Source organism: Acanthisitta chloris, unplaced genomic scaffold (genome assembly GCF_000695815.1).
Source record: "Acanthisitta chloris isolate BGI_N310 unplaced genomic scaffold, ASM69581v1 scaffold2253, whole genome shotgun sequence".
NCBI lineage: Eukaryota > Metazoa > Chordata > Aves > Passeriformes > Acanthisittidae > Acanthisitta > Acanthisitta chloris.
Window position 1 is genome coordinate 37406 of NW_008665258.1, and position 18085 is coordinate 55490.

Consider the following 18085-nt stretch of genomic DNA (forward strand, 5'->3'; position numbering starts at 1 on the left):
GCATTTTTTTTTTTTTTTTTTTTTTCTCCTTCTGCATGGTGTTCCAAAGTGACTATTGAGCCGCTGTCCTGAGCAGTGACTGTGTTTAAGGCTAAAATACAAGTGCAAGCGAGTGTATCTGTGTGTGACAGCATCCCCAGCCACACTGGGTGGGTGTTGGTTCACAGTGCATCACATTTTTTGAGTGTTTAGTACAGCAGGGAGGCAGCTGGAGATCCAAAGTGTGACTTACTGCACTTGGCCATTTATCATAGCAAGTTGCTTTGAGACCTGGAGTGAAAGTGAGCTTGCTGGGGAGCATAATTGGCCACAAAAGGGGAAGAGGTGGTTTTCCAGTTCCAAATTTCAGCAGAGCCCTATGAGAACACATCTGTGGTATGTCTGTGTTGCTTTGGTTTGCTTGTTTTCCATTGTTTGGCATCTTCATATATGAGAACACATCCGTGGTATGTCTGTGTTGCTTTGGTTTCTTGTTTTCCATTGTTTGGCATCTTCATTGTTTTGTTTCTAGAATTATGCAAATAACATCAAACTCTGTGCTGTATTTGTAGAATAAGGCCCCAAGAGCATGGACAGAGAGGGATTTTTAAAGGGTGCAGAGGAGTTTGTCAGTTGGGGCTCCTTGAGGAGTTAGTGTTGGTTCTTGCACCCACTGTGCTCTCAACTGGCAATAAAACTGTGCCACTGCAGCAAGGAAGCAGCAATAAAACCATAGGGAAGAGGGTAATTGTGGTTTACCTCTCTCTTACAATTTTTCTACCTTTTCAGTTATGCTCAGAAGCCTTATACATAATTTCTATGTGATATTTTATCAGGTGAGTTTAAAACTGATTAGAAAAGATCCCATTTTAACTTCAACCTACAGATCAACTGCTCACAGTGTTATGTCCTCTCCTTGGAGTTTCAGTTACCTCATCTCCAGTCAGTTATATGAATTTTCTATAAAAACTCTTCTCCTCCTTCTGTGAAAGACTTTTTTTTATTTTAATGCTATAAATTTCATTTAGCTTGGCCATAACTGCAAAGGGTGTTTTCTGAAGATTTGAAGTCTATAATTAAAGTTAAAATAACAATTGGTTACAAAAATATATAGATTTACTTGTAGCTTGTAACAAACATTCCTGTCTTTTAACAATAGGTATTAGAAGTCCTTGGGGTAAGGTAGCATCATGATTTAAAAATGCAAAGGAGCAGTAATTATTTTCAAAAGCAATATTTTGTAGATTGTCCAGCTATATTAGCTTTTTACACATTGCCCTAAGTTGACAAGGAGCTCAGTAAAATCACAGCAGTGAACTTCACGTGGGTGGCTGTGCTAAAAAAAAAGGTAAATTTTACAGCATTTTATGACTTATTAGATTAAAAACACCACCTGAAAGTCATGTATTTCTAACTGAATTCTCAAATGTTAAGAGTTCGCCACTGGTTTATTTAAATGCTGTAAAAGGAGTGATGGATGGAACAATGCTGAAAATACCTTTTTTATGAGAAGTCAAAGCAACATGACATAACCTTCAAAAAGCCCAGAGGCAACTGGGGATCAGGATTTTAGCATTTCTGATGCTTAGCTGTACTGCTTGCTTGGGGAGCCCTGTCCCTCGCCAGCCTGACCTTCTGTAGCTGGTTTGGGGTAAAGAAGAGCTAAGGGTCAAGCTGATCTCTGGAAAAAACAGAGACATAGGTAAGATTGTGGCTGTGGATGACCCATAGGTAGGTTCAGCTGCTGGGAAGGTCAGTATTGCTTGGATGAAATCACAGTTGAAGGTTTGGGCACTGCGTTGCCTTCCAGCAAAAAAAAAGAAGCCCCAAATGTTGTGTGTTCTGTAGAGATTGGAGGGCTGAGATTTCATGAAAACAAACTGCCCTCATTTTGACCTGCACAGCATGCTGGAAGTTCCTGAGGTATGCCATATGCAAGTTGTAAACAGAATGTGAAATTAGTGGTGTTATTTTAACGAAATAGCTGCTCTGAACCATCTGCTGCAGGGTACCAGTGAAGAAGAGAATAAACCAGTTCGTTTTATTTCATGATACTGGTGAAGGAATTTAAAATTCATGGAAAGATTCTGCTAAGCAATATTGACAAATTTCAAACCATGATTTATTTTTTAAAGTGCACTGATGAGTTGATTAAAACAGCACATATATAGCAGCAGACATTCCAGCTAAAGCTTGTTTGCATGGTGGAGCATTTAGAGTCAGGGTCAGTGTCTTTCCCTCTATTTCAGATAAAAGAGGGTTCATCTGCTTAGCAACAGCATTTTTTTCCTGCTGTACTGTATATTGAATTCCTAGTGTGTACCTGATGTGGATTTGAGCCATTGTCTTTCAGTGTGTTCTGAAACATTTCTTTTTCTTCCTCCCTGGAGGATAAACTTGGAGAACAATAAATAGGCTAAAAACATAAGTAAAAGAAGATTAAACCTTCTCCTACAAAAGAATAATAACAATAACAAGGATAATAGCCATAACAAGGATAATCATAATTAATAATAATAATAATAATTAAAAAAATAAGCAAATCACAAGGCAGTGGGAGAGAGTACTCATCTCTGACAGATTGCCCAAAGCCCAGGCAGCAGTTGCTTTTGCTGGATTTATGTATCTATTGGTTAACTTCCTTCCATTTATGGGTAGGTGGTCTTGGAGCTGAGTCATTGCTTGCAATGCCTCTGCAGTGCTTGCAGAACATCAAGAAAAATAACATCTATTTGGGAAGTGTTGTGATACCTCAGCACTTCTAAAAGCTTTATTCTCATTGACTAGGAGAAAACAGTGGAGTTAGTCACCTGGCAAGGGACAAATGTCTAAATCAACAGATGTGGTGGACAAGGTCATAATATTGCCCCAGAGCTTGGGTAATAAGGACGTATGACTTAGCCAGGCCACTTTAAGATTGGGAAAATTCTTTTTATTGCTCAAAATATCAACCAAAGACAGTTTTTATCAAAGATGTCAGCTTCATAAAGTGATGGTGAGCAGGCTGAAATTAAGAGACTGTAATTTAATTTCCCACGGTAGTGTTTTTATGAGGCACTGGCCTTTCATGGGGTGTTATTAACAATACTGCTTGCAGACAAAAGACAATTGCTATACGAAGTTGCTACCAAAGTTTGCTTGGCAATTAAAACCTGTAGGCTACAGTTGCTGGGTTGAGTTTGTTTGTTTTTAATTTTGTAATAGGAGCTTTGCTGCACTCTGAGGTAAACAACCAATAATGCTTTATAGAGAACTGTGAGTTACACGTGTGTTACAGTATTTACTACTATCTCCTGATACCATATAGAAGCAACTGGCATGTCTTGTTTTTCCCTTGCACTAAGTGCCTGTGTTGACCAAAGAATGTTCTGTACAGGTTATCAGAACCAAAAGAAGGGAAAAATTGGCAAAGAAATGCTGTATTCTGGAAGGTTAATCATGTCCCACAAAGCTCAATCCTATGTACAGCTGAAAAATACAAGCAAATGAAATTAAGCTTTTCAATCTCCATCTCTAAGTGAGATGCTTCCAGTCTGTAGACCCTGGAGAGCAGATCTACCGATTCCAATTTTTTTCATGACGATTTGTGTTTCTGGATCTCTACATTGGGACTTGTGAGCACAAAAAGAAAAACAACCAAGGCATCAGTCCCTGTCAGTTGTTGTTTATTTTTTTCTTTAAGAATCACTGCACATTTTGTAGGGAAGCCTAACATGGATCCTCCTCCCACCAGAAAGGTTTGCACATGGTACAGTTCCAAGACCAACTCTAGAATCTGCTGCTTTACAACTTTCTTCTGTTCTGCTCATAGCATTTCTTAAAGCTCATAATATCAGAGTCTGTGTCAGTGGATTTTATCCTGTAAAGTAAAGATTATCTTGCTTACTTTCCATTTAGTGAGTTCTGATGCTTGTATTCTGACAGAAACTTGTGTTACATGACTTCAAGGTAATTGTGTTTAGTCATTTCTATATTTCTAGAAAGCTTTATTAAATCCTATATTCAGAATCTCATTTACAATGCAGAGTTCTTTAATAGACTATTATGTCTCTATAGAATAAAAGTACTATCATAAAATATTTTCTAACTAAAAATGAATCTGTTTAGTGATATTTTTTTCAAAGTCAGCTCCAAATAACTTTGGTTTAGAAAGAAGGCAAAAATCATTAAGTGACAAGTTGTCTGTGAAAAATGATATGTCAAAACAGTGTTTAGCTAACTTGTGCATACATTGGTTTGGGAGCCCAGTATACATTTTTCACGTTAACATTATACTGTAATGGTTTAATGTACCATGACAGTTAAAATTAGCACATTAGTAGGGTTCTTTCTTCTGCAACAGCTTACCATGATATTACAGAGCATCACACCACATGGCTTGCTTGCACACATTTATTAAGGTGCTATAGAAAAATCTTACCATTAAAACCTGAATAGCCTTGAAAATGAAGAAATGAAGTAGCTAGGGATTGGTTTAAAATTTCAGTGAAACCAAGTTAATGAACTTGTGTTGATATGTACAGTCATGCTTGTCTTCTACCCAATTCAAACACAGTGGCCATGGGACCTCTCATAATATCTGAGGCAAATTACTTCTCATTACAGCCAAAAAGGATGGAAAAGGAATTGCATCTCAGGGGATTATTTGCTTCCATTTTGATTCTGATTTTCTGTCTGCCCACATTACCAAGCTATCCATGTACTTTGAGATTATATTGGAAATGAGCACATCTTGGGTGGTTTGTTTTCTTTCTTTTCTCATCCACAAAATATGAATAGTTGCTAAAATACATATGATCAGGTACTTGTTGCTGTACTGTTTATAGAATCATGGACTGGAGCCTTTGAAGAGTGAAGATCCTCATGAGTTATATGACAGTCAGTGTGTCTTGGCAGCAACCACTTTGCTGTTGGCTATACATTGTTGATAGAAAATAGCATAAGGCTTTGCAGCACAATCAAGTTTGTGCTCAATGTAGTAATTTCCACTATATCCTCACTCTTCTTTGAAAAGAAACTGTGTGGAGGGGGAAGTAAAGCTCTGCCACTTTTACTTGGGTTAATTAGTAGGTTTTGCCACAAATAATCTCAATATAATTAATAAGATTGCAAAGTCCTATTCCAGGTGATAAAAATGAGATTGTTTTCATAGTCTGACAGGATGTGTGAAAGAACTAATCACCCCAAACATAAAGGCAGATATTTTGTTCTTGACCTATATAAAGAGAAAGAATATGGAGTCTCCTTTCTCTTTCACATATGGACTTGTCCAGTGTCCTTCAAAGCTGCTTGATTTAGAAATTATTTTTTCTTCTCCTTCCTACTTTGTGTTGTTATAATGGGAAATGAGATTTGTGTACAGTTTTGCCTTGCCCACCATTAAATGTTCCAGTTCTGGGGCTGCATCTTCTGACAGCAGTTGTGGGAAAACAAACAAGACCTAAGAAGAGTGTGGGGGATTTGAGCTGAGTGAGGATTTGAATAATATCATATATATGCAAGAGTCTGGTGATAGAATTTTCATATTCATTAGATGATCGTTTTGGACATGTTCAAAATGTTAAACTATACTAATTTTTCAACACCTAAGTAGACACAATGATTCCTGTTGTTAAGATAAATTTCCCACTAAATATGAATATTTTCTTCCATGCTGTACATGCTGATCTCACATCAATATGAGCAAGTCCATTTGATCTCCATTAAACTGAAATACTTTCTTAAGCTAACTGGGAGCTAACAATGTGGGAGCATTTGTCTGGATTTTTTTTCTTTCCCTTCCCCCAATCTGGTTAGAGGCTGAAGGAGTGACAGAGGCAAAAACATGTTATGTTTATAGCTTTTTTTTTCCCTCGAGTTACTGGGAACGTCAGCTGTTTGTTCTGACTTTAAGAAATGTAATCAGTGATGAGAAAAAAAACCTGCCAAAGGGATGTTCTCAGAAAATTAGTTCTATTAAAAGTTCAGCTGAAAATGAGTGCAGTGTCCAAGCTTTTTGTATTTGATTAATGACTAAAACTTTTAAATAATACATGCCATAAAATAATAAGGAACTATCATTTGCATAAAGAATGAAAAAAAAAATGAGCAAACTGAGTAGCATTTAGGAATTGAAGTTCATGCTTTGCTTGATTGGCTGCTTTGTCAAGAATCTCCCATTTACCAATTTGGGCTGCTCTTAATTGGGACATCCTTTTTACGTGTGCTAAATGGAGACCAGTGGTAGCAGTAGGTAAGTAGGGTGTTCTTCCCTTTTGCATATGTATAAGAGATTAAGTTGGCTTTGTGCAGTGTGAACAGGTCTGTAGTATTGAGAACATGAATAATGTTAGTTTCTATAATTGCTAACATCTGGCTTTCTATAAATCTGTTAAATTACATGGAAACAGAATTAGATTTCAGTGTCATAAGTAAAGCAATTAAATGCAACTGTGTAGGCAATATGGCTTTATATTCATCTGTGAAATCCTTTTAGTTTTGAACTGTGAAATCTACTCTTCTAATCTGCACTGTGATTCTACCACATCCTATATAATGTTCAAGGAGCTCTTAATGTGATGAGGAAGGCAATATTGGTGATGCTTGGTGAAACCCCCAAAGGTGAAGTGAAAGCTTCATTCATATCTTTGTTTTCAATGAAAAATACAAATCAAACTCTATTGAGAGGAAAACAGGAGGTCTTTAAGAATGTTTTAAGTTTTACAGTAGTTGTTTGGATAGAATTCATTTGGTACCAGTTCATTCTTAGCTCACTTCATGTCAGTCTTTGTGGTTTTTACCTCCTGTGATAGTCTGGCACTTGTTAAACAATCAACTACAAGTTTTAATTTCTCTTAGTGCCACACCTTTTATACCACTGATAGTGGATATTTCAAGTACTTAGTTAGGACTAAGAGCAATAATGTCCTTTTCTAGCAAATATGACTGTCAGGACAGCAAAATACACCATTTTTAGGCAAGTCTGAGTGACAATGCTTAAAAATGCTTTAAAATCTCACAGCTCTCACTGCAAGGGAAAGAACACTGCATGAACTCCCTAGATAAATTCATATTGCATTATAATATTTTACCCTCCAAAAGCAATTTTAATGGGATACTGTAATTCACTTTGGTGTATAATGATTTTCTCTTGTCATCAAGTCTTTGTGTCATTGCTAAATCATACTTTTCCTGCATAGGTTTAAGACTTTTTTTTTCCTGTATCAGGTGCCTCTGATTTCTTGATTTCTTTATTTATTTCATTTTCTCTTTTTTTTTCTCCTTTTTTTTTTTTTTAAAGTCATTTGCACTTTCCAGGAGTGGGAAAGGGATGCAACTGGCTGCTTTTAATATGGGAAATATTGATCATACTAGGAACTTATGAAGAATATTGCACTTCTATTTTGATGTAAAATCCAGAACAGAGATTTGGTCTAGTTGACAGAAAGTCACTCTGGTTGCTTGCTAGTTTCCAGTCACTGGGAAATCACTCTATACCCTTTTCTGAAGGTTCAAGTTTGTCACTGATATATGTTCCACTAGCTATGTCAGACTCAGCTTTTACAATTAAGCCTGGTGGAGGTAGTTTAAGAATTCTTGGTGGAATCAAAAGAAATGCTGAAGAATAACCTAAAAAACATCAGTGTCTAATGACTAGCAAGTAACTGTGAAAGATAGAAAAAGGAATGCATCCTCATCCACCATCAAGACAGATAAGCAATAATCACTTAATGCAGAAATAAAACTTGCCCCGTGAAAAAAAATGTCCAAAGCTTTATTAATCTACTGTTTTGCAGATATCGATGAGTGTGCCTTAAAGACCCACACCTGTTGGAATGACTCAGCCTGTGTGAACCTGGCAGGAGGCTTTGACTGCCTTTGTCCATCTGGACCATCTTGCACTGGAGACTGTCCCCATGAAGGTGGTTTCAAGAGGAACGGGCAGGTGTGGACCCTGAGAGAGGACAGATGCTCTGTTTGTTCCTGCAAGGTGAGATCCAGCTGGTCTGGCTTTCAGGAGTCCTTTCATTCTCTGGGCTCATGTCAGAAACCCAAGATTTCAGTGCTACTGTTGTTGGCAAAAATACTGAATAATGGCTAACCCTGCTGAGTTTCTCCCATGTCACCCTGTAGGCCAGAGCCTCTCAGAGTGTGCCTTTCAGAGGGTCTTGCATTCCCCTCTAACACACATGCAGGTGATCAGCACACTCATTGAAAATGCTGAAAACTGGTTTTAATTTCTCTTTCATATGAATATGTATCTCTCAGGACAAGAACTCTAGTCAGTCAACTTCCTGTTGGGGGTGTTTCCCTTTACTTGGAATACATGTGGATTAACTGGGTGAGAAGAGAGGTCTGAGCATGGGTCAAAGGTTAGAGGACCCAGCAGCAGGCACTTAATTTCCTCAGGTGAAGAAGGTTGAAGACCACCTTTCTCCTCCTCATCCCAGCTTGGCTGTGTGTGCAGCTCTCTCTGCATCTTTGGAGAAGAAAGGTCTAGTATCAGTAGATATACCTTAGAGTTAACACTTAGATCAAAGTAGTTTTTGTTTGTTTGTATGTTTGTTTTTCCTCTGGAAATTATCAGGGTTTTTTTTTCTAAGTATGGTAACCAAGCTAGAAGAACATTTGGCTCTGCTTTCCTAATTTCCCTTAGTTAACTAAGGAATGGTGTCATTGAAATCAGAAGAATTGTAGTAATGCCCTAACCTGAGAAGTAGTTGAACTTTTATGGCCACTTTGACCTGATTCTTTCATAGGTTAGGTAAAGCTGTCCTTAGGCACAGCAGAGCACTGTAGGCCTATGCATCAGTGCAAGTACAATTAGATTTTGGCCACTGTGATAAGCTGAAGATGGAGCATAAGAATTGGCTTATCAGTCTCCATGTCTCAATGGCTAGAGAAGCTTGAGAGGGTTTGAGGGGGACAGAGGGAAGAGGTGTTTTGAAGTAGCAAGAAGCTGAAAGCCTCATCATTTCTGCTTTGTAGTGGTATAGCAGAAGGGAAAATTAAGACTTCAGAGTGAATAGAACCTGCAAGGTACACTGCTGTTTTGGGCTCAAAAGGGAATATATTATTGTTAGTTGCTATATTTTTTTACTTCAAGGAGCCTCAAGCTCCCCAAAACTCCTCCTTTCAGAAGCTGAAGTGTACAACTCTACTGGATATATATCAAGCTTTTATGGTAATCTTGGGGAACTGGCAGGTTTATGAAAGGATTTCCAGTCAATAGAATAAACAGTTTAATACATGTGAAGACATCTGGTCTGCCTTTGTAGAACTATAACTATTAGTATTCCCCATTTTAGATTGCTTGTAATTTGTTTTATTTGCCATTTCTCATTGCACTTATTTCTTGTGTTGAATGTTCTTATTAGTATATGAAAATATACAAATGATTAACTAGTACATGGATATTTTAAACTAAGCCTGACACTGTTTGTTGCTATGACTCTTCCTTTATATCTTCCTCACTTCAGCTTTCTCCTCTGTGAATTAACATTTGCATTTAATTTCATTGCAGTTAGCTGCCTATTTCATGAGCCAAATTCTTGGCTATAGAACAGGGAAAACAAGGAGAGCTCCTTCTCTATCACATCTCAGGCAGAATGAATAAGTCTTCACTCAGTGTTTACTGAAATGTATTTTTATACATCATGATAGCTTCCAATAGACCAGACTACTTCTCAAACCTATCCTTTTCACACAGTGGCATGGACAGCTGGCCCTGCTCAGTTTGCAGTGAGGAAAAGAGCAGAGTGTAACTAAACCATTCCTTACACTACTTACTCAAACTTTGAAATGATCCTACTGACTTGTTTTATCCAGGAGATTAATCAGCATTTCAGTTTTAAAATAACGTGTTTTCTTTTAGCTTTTCTTTTGCCACAGTTATTTTAGGAAGGGTCAGGTAGATATATTCTGTGCATTGACTGAAACACATAGATAGCATCTTGAAAGTATTTTAGCTTATAATTATGAGCTTATATATAGCTTATTATAAGCTTATAATAAGCAAAGGAAATGAAATACCTTATTTAACCTTACTTAATAAACTTCAGGGTTATTTGTGAAACAGGATACTATGGATTCTAAGAAATTACATTGCTTCAGTTATATAATGATGCAAATTGTCATTACTAAAGCACAGGGTATTTCAAGGTTTCACTGGACCCAGTCTCTTCAAACCTTCCTTGTTCATCTGAATGTTTATAAAGTGTAGAGAATCAAAGATGTGAGATATTGTAGCTTAAAGAGGTTTTGTGTCACTGCAACAGAAGGATAAAAATGTTCTTTGAAAGGCATAGAGCTAATGAGGTTATAGGCAAGACACAGATGCTTAAAAACTAGAGAGTAGCAGTGTATTATGATTACCAAAAGTTCTCTGGCAAGATCATTAGGCTTTGTCAGTGTTCTGAAATATGGAGAGTAAAGGCAATGTAAAAGGAGCTCAGGGAAGCACAGAACTACCAGCACTGTCACCAGCCGAAAGAGGAATTTTGAGAACTAATTTTGATAGCTTAGAAACTGAATTGGATCCAAGCAGACAGGTTATTGTTAGCCATTATTAACCAGCACTTCATTATGAAGAGGGGAGAGACTGTTCTGGTTGAGGTTGCCTGGGTTCCTGGCAGAACTTCACATGCCTGGAGCTGGTCATCCTGGGAGAACTCTTGTGCTGAGCTGATTCCTGATGTGCACCTGGACCTGGCTGAACCTGTGGCTAAGGAAATGGGCAACTGCCATTCTTCCTTGTGGTTTACTCAGACTGCTGAGTAAGGAAATAAAGCTTGTTTATTCCTCCCCCACAGCTAGAACTGCAATCTAGATAATAGTACAGAATCCTTTGTTATCTTAATTTGATACAACACTGAATGTTTGCCCTACAGTTGGCAAAAGCAGTTCTGATCCATGTTAACCTGGCATGTTTTCTACATTTCCATAATTCTGTGTTATCCTCAGCTTTCCTTGTTAGGCATAAGAAATCATTTTAATAATTCCTCAAATAGCAAACAATGTTTTAATCCATTCAAAACTGTGATGAAATGCAGCCGTGACACTGACTGATGTTCATATTTTGATTCCCTGATGCTAATTTTGTACATGTTGCATTGTAGCCAAGACTGACTTTGCTTTAAAACAATAGCCAAACACAGATTTCTACCTCAAATCTTAAGCAGGCAAACCCCCCATGGCACATGCTGAGCAACCTGGTCTAGTGGAAGGTGTTCCTGCCCATGGCAGCAGCTTTGGAAGAAGATGGTCTTTGAACCCAAACCTTCCTGTGATTCTGTGCTGTGGTTATGGCTGTTTTGTCTCCCTGAGAAAAAGATATCCTGGGCTGCTGTCACTCTTTTTAGAACTCACTTTTAAAGGGATCAGAGGAAATAAATTCCCTTGCTTTGATAGGTATCCCTGTATTTGGTGGCAATGAAAAGCTTTTTTTTCCTTCTTTTATCAGATAGAGGTTTATAGACCCAGAACAAAGTTCTGATAAGAATAGGAAAAGAGTGCAGTGAAATGAGTGGAGTTTTGTAGGAACTGGATAGTTGTGAACTAAAGCAGAATATACCTTCATTGTCTCACAGCTCTACCTTCAAGTTGGCTACAGTGGACACTTTGCTTGAGTTAAGGACTAACCCAATAACTAGCATCAAATGCAAAAAAAAAAGCTACTGCCAAAACTTTTCAATAATCTCCTCATTGTTAGTTGTGATTTCAGTTCCCATCCTATGTGTGTCATTTCAGTATGTTGGCTCACCTACAGTACAGGGTGTAGTTTCAATAGATAGTCCATCCAAATTTCATAACTAGAATTAGAATAAATTTGGATTTTTATGATGCAGAAGCAATTTTCCTGCTTACCTCAAACAGCTCTGTTCAATGGTCTTTAACAAAGTGAGCCATCCAATGCTGTAAGCAAATATTTAGTAGAAACATATTTTGGAAAGCCTGTGGGATCCAGGTCCTCTCTAATACACGAACTGAATTATAATTGGGGATGATAAGTCCATTTATCTTTAAGCTGGTGTGTTGTGGGTCCAGATGTGAAACAGAACCAGTGGTGAGATAACAATTTATGCTACTGTGATTTTCCTGTATTATGCCCCTATGAAGTTAAAGGGACCACCTTTATTCAACTTCTTTTCTTCACACATGATAGACTCAGTCAAAAGAGTGCTAAATACATATTATATGTATTAGAGTGGCAACTGCTTGAAGAGTTCATTGATGTAACCAATGAGATATGAAATCGCTTCGCTATGTTTCTTCTGAGATACTGTCTTCGTTTAGATTCATTTAGCTGGAGACAGGAAAACAGTATTCTCAGATTCAGGCACTGACAGAAATTGGGATAATACTGGTATTTGTGGTACAGGCAGGATCCAGTCCTTGTTGGCATTAACATCGAACACGCTAAGAACTTAGTATTTCTTGATATGCCAAGGATGTGCCCTTTGAGTTAAGGACTAACCCAATAACTAGCATCAAATGCAAAAAAAAAAGCTACTGCCAAAACTTTTCAATAATCTCCTCATTGTTAGTTGTGATTTCAGTTCCCATCCTATGTGTGTCATTTCAGTATGTTGGCTCACCTACAGTACAGGGTGTAGTTTCAATAGATAGTCCATCCAAATTTGCATCTGCACCCTGTGACCTTAGCTGGGTTGGTGTCTGGCAGTTTGTGGCTGATGTCAGGACAATGTGTGCTCGCAGGACGGGAGGATTTTCTGCCGGAGGACAGCCTGTGACTGCAAGAACCCCAGTGCTGACCTCTTCTGCTGCCCGGAGTGCGACACTCGTGTCACCAGCCAGTGCCTCGACCAAACTGGGCACAAGCTCTACCGCAGCGGGGACAACTGGACCTACAGCTGCCAGCAGTGCCGCTGCCTGGTATGGGTGAAACGTTTTGGAAGGGAGTAAAAATAATAATAAGGATTATGACTTTTAGCAGAACATACATGGAAGCAGGCTCATGGCTCTTTCTCCACCTGCTCTTCAGACTGGGGATGATGATAAAGCACTTACAGAGCCCCAGAGAACTGAAGGCCACACAATCAGGTTTCCTCTTATTGCTGAATAAGTAGGTCCAATGAGCAAAATTAAAAGTTTGACAAAAGCTTGGAAGTCAGTTTTCCTCTTACTGCTGAATAAGTAGGTCCAATGAGCGAAATTAAAAGTTTGACAAAAGCTTGGAAACCTTGACACTGTATTCATTTTAGCATTAGTCTACTTCTGAGAGCTTCTGTAAGGTTATCTGACTTTTTCAGATTTTTTTCACATGGGATGGATTTGGCTGGAGAAGTTTCAGCTTTTAATTACACCAGCTGGTGTACCTGTCTTCTCAAAATGGGCTTTTTTTGTTGGTTTTTCTTTCATTCAGCTAATGCTGAAAACTTTGCCACTTGGTAAATTAGAAAAAATTACCCAAATAAAGAAGGATAAAGAAAACTGAAATTACTAGACAAACATACAAAATAAAGAACACTTATTTTCTCATTAAGCACTGTTGATTATTTCCTTAAAGCTTTTAAGTTTTCCACAGATATCCTAATTAGTGCATCAATGAAGTTCATTAAAATTATCAGTTTTCCATTTATAACTGTCTGTATAACATAGTCTTTATATATGATACTAATCAAGAGGTGTCTGAGCATCAGGAAGGAAATTACATTGAAAGCTAAGTTACTGTCAAGAGATAATTATCCATAATGCACAAAGTATTGAGATTGTGGCTAGCAGTTCATTGCCTAATTTTGTGATTGGGATAACATACAGAGCTGTAAGAGACAGTGATGCCCTGATTCACTGCTCCATGTAAGGTTCTGCATAGTGTGTGATCTCAACATCTGAAGTGTTTACAGAGTGGCATAATGCAAGTTACTCAAGCCCTTTGCAGGTTAAATGTAGACACACACAGCAATACTCTGCAGAAGTGACCTCATGTTCCTCTCGTCACGATGCCTCTGTCTACTAAACTGTTTTGGGTTTTGTGTTGATTTTTTTGACAAAGCTAAATAATGAAATATAGTGACTCAGTTAGCTCATAAATGGTATTGCTCTAACAATTTGTTTAGCAGTTGACACTAAAGTCAATGCTGGCTGCTGCTAGTTAGATCAATGTTCAATGCTTCTTGAACATACTAACCTACATCTATCTGCAGTGTTAATTTTCTATTGAAACACTTGCTGTGATCCTGCAGAGATATTTGTGACCTGGAGTAGAAAGAGTGAGTGAGTTGGCAAGGCAACCACTGCAAAAATTATAGTTTGTGGAAAATATTGGAACCCAGTATTTAACCCTGCCTCCAAAAACCCCAAAGAACTCGAGTTCCCCTGCTACGATGATGACAGTGTTGTTTAGTCAAGAAACAACCAAATGATAATTTGCTACATTTAGGAATCTTCAGCTCAGTATTCAAACATGCATTTGTATGATCAGCCAAAATGAGAGCTGATTCATTCAGTTTGCTTCAATTTTGGCAAAACAAAACTTTTCCCCTCCACAGGATACAAAGTTTCTTGGTAGTTAATAAATGGCAACAAATTCAATGAGATTTGCTTCACTTTTTATAGGAAGGGGAGGTGGATTGTTGGCCTCTTCTGTGCCCAAATCTGAACTGCGAGTACACAGCCATCGCAGAAGGAGAGTGCTGTCCCCACTGTGTCAGTGACCCCTGTCTGGCTGACAACATCACCTATGACATCAGGAAAACCTGTCCAGATGGCTATGGAATCACAAGGCTTAGTGGCGCCGTATGGACAATGGTGGGATCTCCTTGCACGACCTGCAAATGCAAGGTATGAAGGGCCAGGTAGAATGGTAATGGAAATGTACATTGCTGCATAAAACTGGGGTCGAGTTTTGTCCTTGGATTAAGATCTCGAGGAGGTAAATGAGCTCTGAGAGCCTACAGAAAACCCACATCTCTTCTGTCTCGCAGAGTGTAAGCAAAACAATTCTGTCCTTGTTGAAAATGTGGAGCATAGATATGTTAATATCCTAGTGCAACTTGCAGACATTCTGTTGGAGTGCCCTTCAGGCATTCTCAGTATGAATCTAGGCTAACATTTTAATAATTGCCTAATGTAGGTGTTCATGAAAATGTGTATTACAGAGATGGTAAGCTGAGGCAAAAACACTAACAGAAGTTTCACTGGCAAGTACAAAAGTAAAAAAGCATTGCAGCTCAGAGATGAAGATACTCCTACAACAGTAATGAGAAGAGAATGTCACAGTTTCTGTTCCCTGATCTCATCGAGATGTATTTAATCCAATGGCACTAATGCAGAAGTGCAGACTTTCTCCCTTGCTTTGTGCATTGATGACCCCACTGTGCTAATATCAGAATTATGAAAATGTTGTTTTGGGTTATATAAAATGTTCTTTGTTCACTGTGGGAGAGCAAGCTCTTGCTCAAGGGCTTTAAATTATTGAAGGTAGCTTTTCTGCCATTCTTTGGAGTATTTTCCTATTGATTTGTGTTGGATTTTTAAAAAAAAGTTTAAAAATTGCTCCTTTGGGCTCTTAGTGGTTGCTGTAGTTTTTTATTACATAAGATAGCTTTATAAATGACTGGATTGTAGAGAAAGATATTTAACAATGGATTAAACTCCAGAGCTGCATGGTGTGTGTCATCCCTGTCCCCCCATATCTGCCATGAATCAAGAATCTGAGCTATCTGCTAATTTGAGACAAAGAGAAAACTTCCCTGTGTGGATCATATCAAAACTCCATTAACTTTCTTGCATGGGAGAAAAATCCAATCATCTCTGTTGGCATTGCTGTGCTGTATTTTATTATGGGGACCACATCCAGGTTTCTAGTTCCTGTGTAGTTTAGGGCAGTTCAGTGCTATTTGGCAGAGTCAGCGTCCTCGAAAAGGCACCACAGTTGAAACCAATGACAACACCCTGGGATCATAGTATCACATCATCATAGTATGTTAAGGGGTTGGAATGGACCTTAGAGATCATCCCTGGGCAGGGACACTTCCCACTAGATCAGATTGCTCAAGGCTTTGAACACTGCTAGGGTTGGGGCATCCATAATCTCCCTGGGCAACCTGTGCCAGTGTCTCACCACCCTCACAGGAAAAAACGTCTTCCTAATATCTAATCAAAATTTCTCCTCTTTCAATTTGTACCCTTAACTCCTTGTCCTACCACTACAATTCCTAACAAAGAGTTCCTCTCCAGCTTCCTTGTAGCCCCTTCAGATACTGAAAAGTTGCTATGGGTGATGGCAGCAGGATTTTGTAGGCAGTAGATGTGTCAGAGATGGATCTATCTCTGCATGCAACCAACCCCTTTGCTCTTTGTGACTTTTTGCTGCAGAGGTGATTGACACCTGCTTGTTTGTCTGTGCAGAATGGGAACGTTTGCTGCTCGGTGGATTTAGAGTGTCTCAACAATAACTGATGTAGTCAGTCTGGACTGTGCTGAGGGAGGAAAACGATGAAGTTAACACCTGAAATGAAGTCGTATGCGTCGGCGTTTTATACAACAGACGATTACCAAAGTCTCCACATGAGGAAGATGTTTGGGAGTTGCCTTTGGGACCTATCACTATGCTCATCCTTGCTAGCCTTGTCTGGGTGACTTACAGTACAGCGCATATAAATCAATGGTTGCTAAAAGATTTAAGTGTTGTAAATGACACACTTTTCCTGTCAAGAAATTTGCAAATATGTTTCAATTATTTCATGGGTAAACTAATGCTGTATTTTTTTGTTTTGATTTGTGTATTGACAACATGGATAGAATTCAGCTCTTCTTACTTTGAATCTAGATTTTACAAATAAGACAACCTGTCGTGATTTTGTCCCATGATATCACATACTTAGTTCCAAGGTCCCTGTTAGATGTATTTATGAAAATATGTATGTATGTACAGTCAAATTGCATAGTACTTATATTTCACAGCTGTCCAACATTTTAAAGCATTCAAAGGTATGGACAGAATGGGAGTAATCAAAATAAGTCTGTCTTAAAAAAAAAAAAATAAAAAATGAAATGCCATGAACTTAATGAAATGGCAGCAAAAGCACTTTCTTCTCTAAACATGCAGAACAACAAGATTCCTATAGTGAGAAACGGAACTAAACCCACATTCCACTGTCAGTTCAATACATATTCAGGAAAGAATCACTGGTCATTATCAGTATTCTGTTGAGTCTAGTACCTCTGGATTATACAGTGATAACATAGTTGGAGCCCCTTAAGATGATATAATGTAAGTTGCCTAGGTTAGAATTTGCTTTCATTTGTTACATCCTTGATGAGTTGAGAATTTTTCATTCTTTGTATTTACAGTAATGATGATGTCTGCCATTCCCAGTTCCTGCTGCCATAGTGACAAAGTGCAGCCTGTACCAGCACCATGCAGGGCAGGAAATCTTATGCTTGGTAACTTCCATTACCTAATTAACAGCTCAGAAACAAGATTTTATCTTTTCATATTTTATGACATTTGCAAAGATTTAGTTTTAAATTCGCAGTGTTATTGAGTACCTAAGTTTAGTCAGAAATATAAATTAAAACTCTTAGCCCTGTGTCGAGGTTAGAGTTTAGATTCTTTTCAACTGATGTCTATTTTTTTCACGAGGCTAGAAAGTTTGTGGCATTAGAAAGGGAATATATTTCTATGGTGATGCATCTCCAGCTTAAATGTCACATTTTAAATGTGCTGTTGTGTTTTGTTCTGCTCATTCGTGTGGTGTTTTTTTTTTTCTTTTTGTTTATGTCATGGAACACACTGAGTACATGGAAAAGATTGCAGAAATAAGTATAGTGGCTACAGTTTGGAAAGTCTACATTTGTGAGTTTTTCATAGTTTCATGCAGAAAATGTGAAACTGATTAATAAGAATGAAGTGTGACTATACAGTAAAAAAGTTAGTCGTCTTTTAAATGAGGTACTATTATGTTTATAAGGGGACAGTGGCAAGGAATATAAAAATTGCTTTCACTCAGACAACTTTATTCTCATTTTTTTTAAAACAGATTTTGTTTTAGTTAACAGGTTTGTGTGGTAAAGTTATATTTATTTTCTTAAAATGCCCCATCATGTTCAGCTACTAATGTATTGACTCTATTTGCATTGCCCCAATGATTGTATAATAAGG

General features: G+C 38.0%; 1 protein-coding gene across 1 annotated transcript; it reads left to right on the plus strand.

The window, feature by feature from the left end:
* Positions 1–7754: 7754 nt before the first annotated feature.
* On the plus strand, positions 7755–16885 carry LOC103799333 (protein kinase C-binding protein NELL1-like; the record flags this gene model as incomplete). Its single annotated transcript, XM_009071642.1, has 4 exons — positions 7755–7948; positions 12676–12852; positions 14536–14760; positions 16330–16885. Coding segments are annotated over 4 exons (647 nt in total), but the record flags the coding sequence as incomplete, so codon positions are not given.
* Between the last annotated feature and the right edge of the window lie 1200 nt (positions 16886–18085).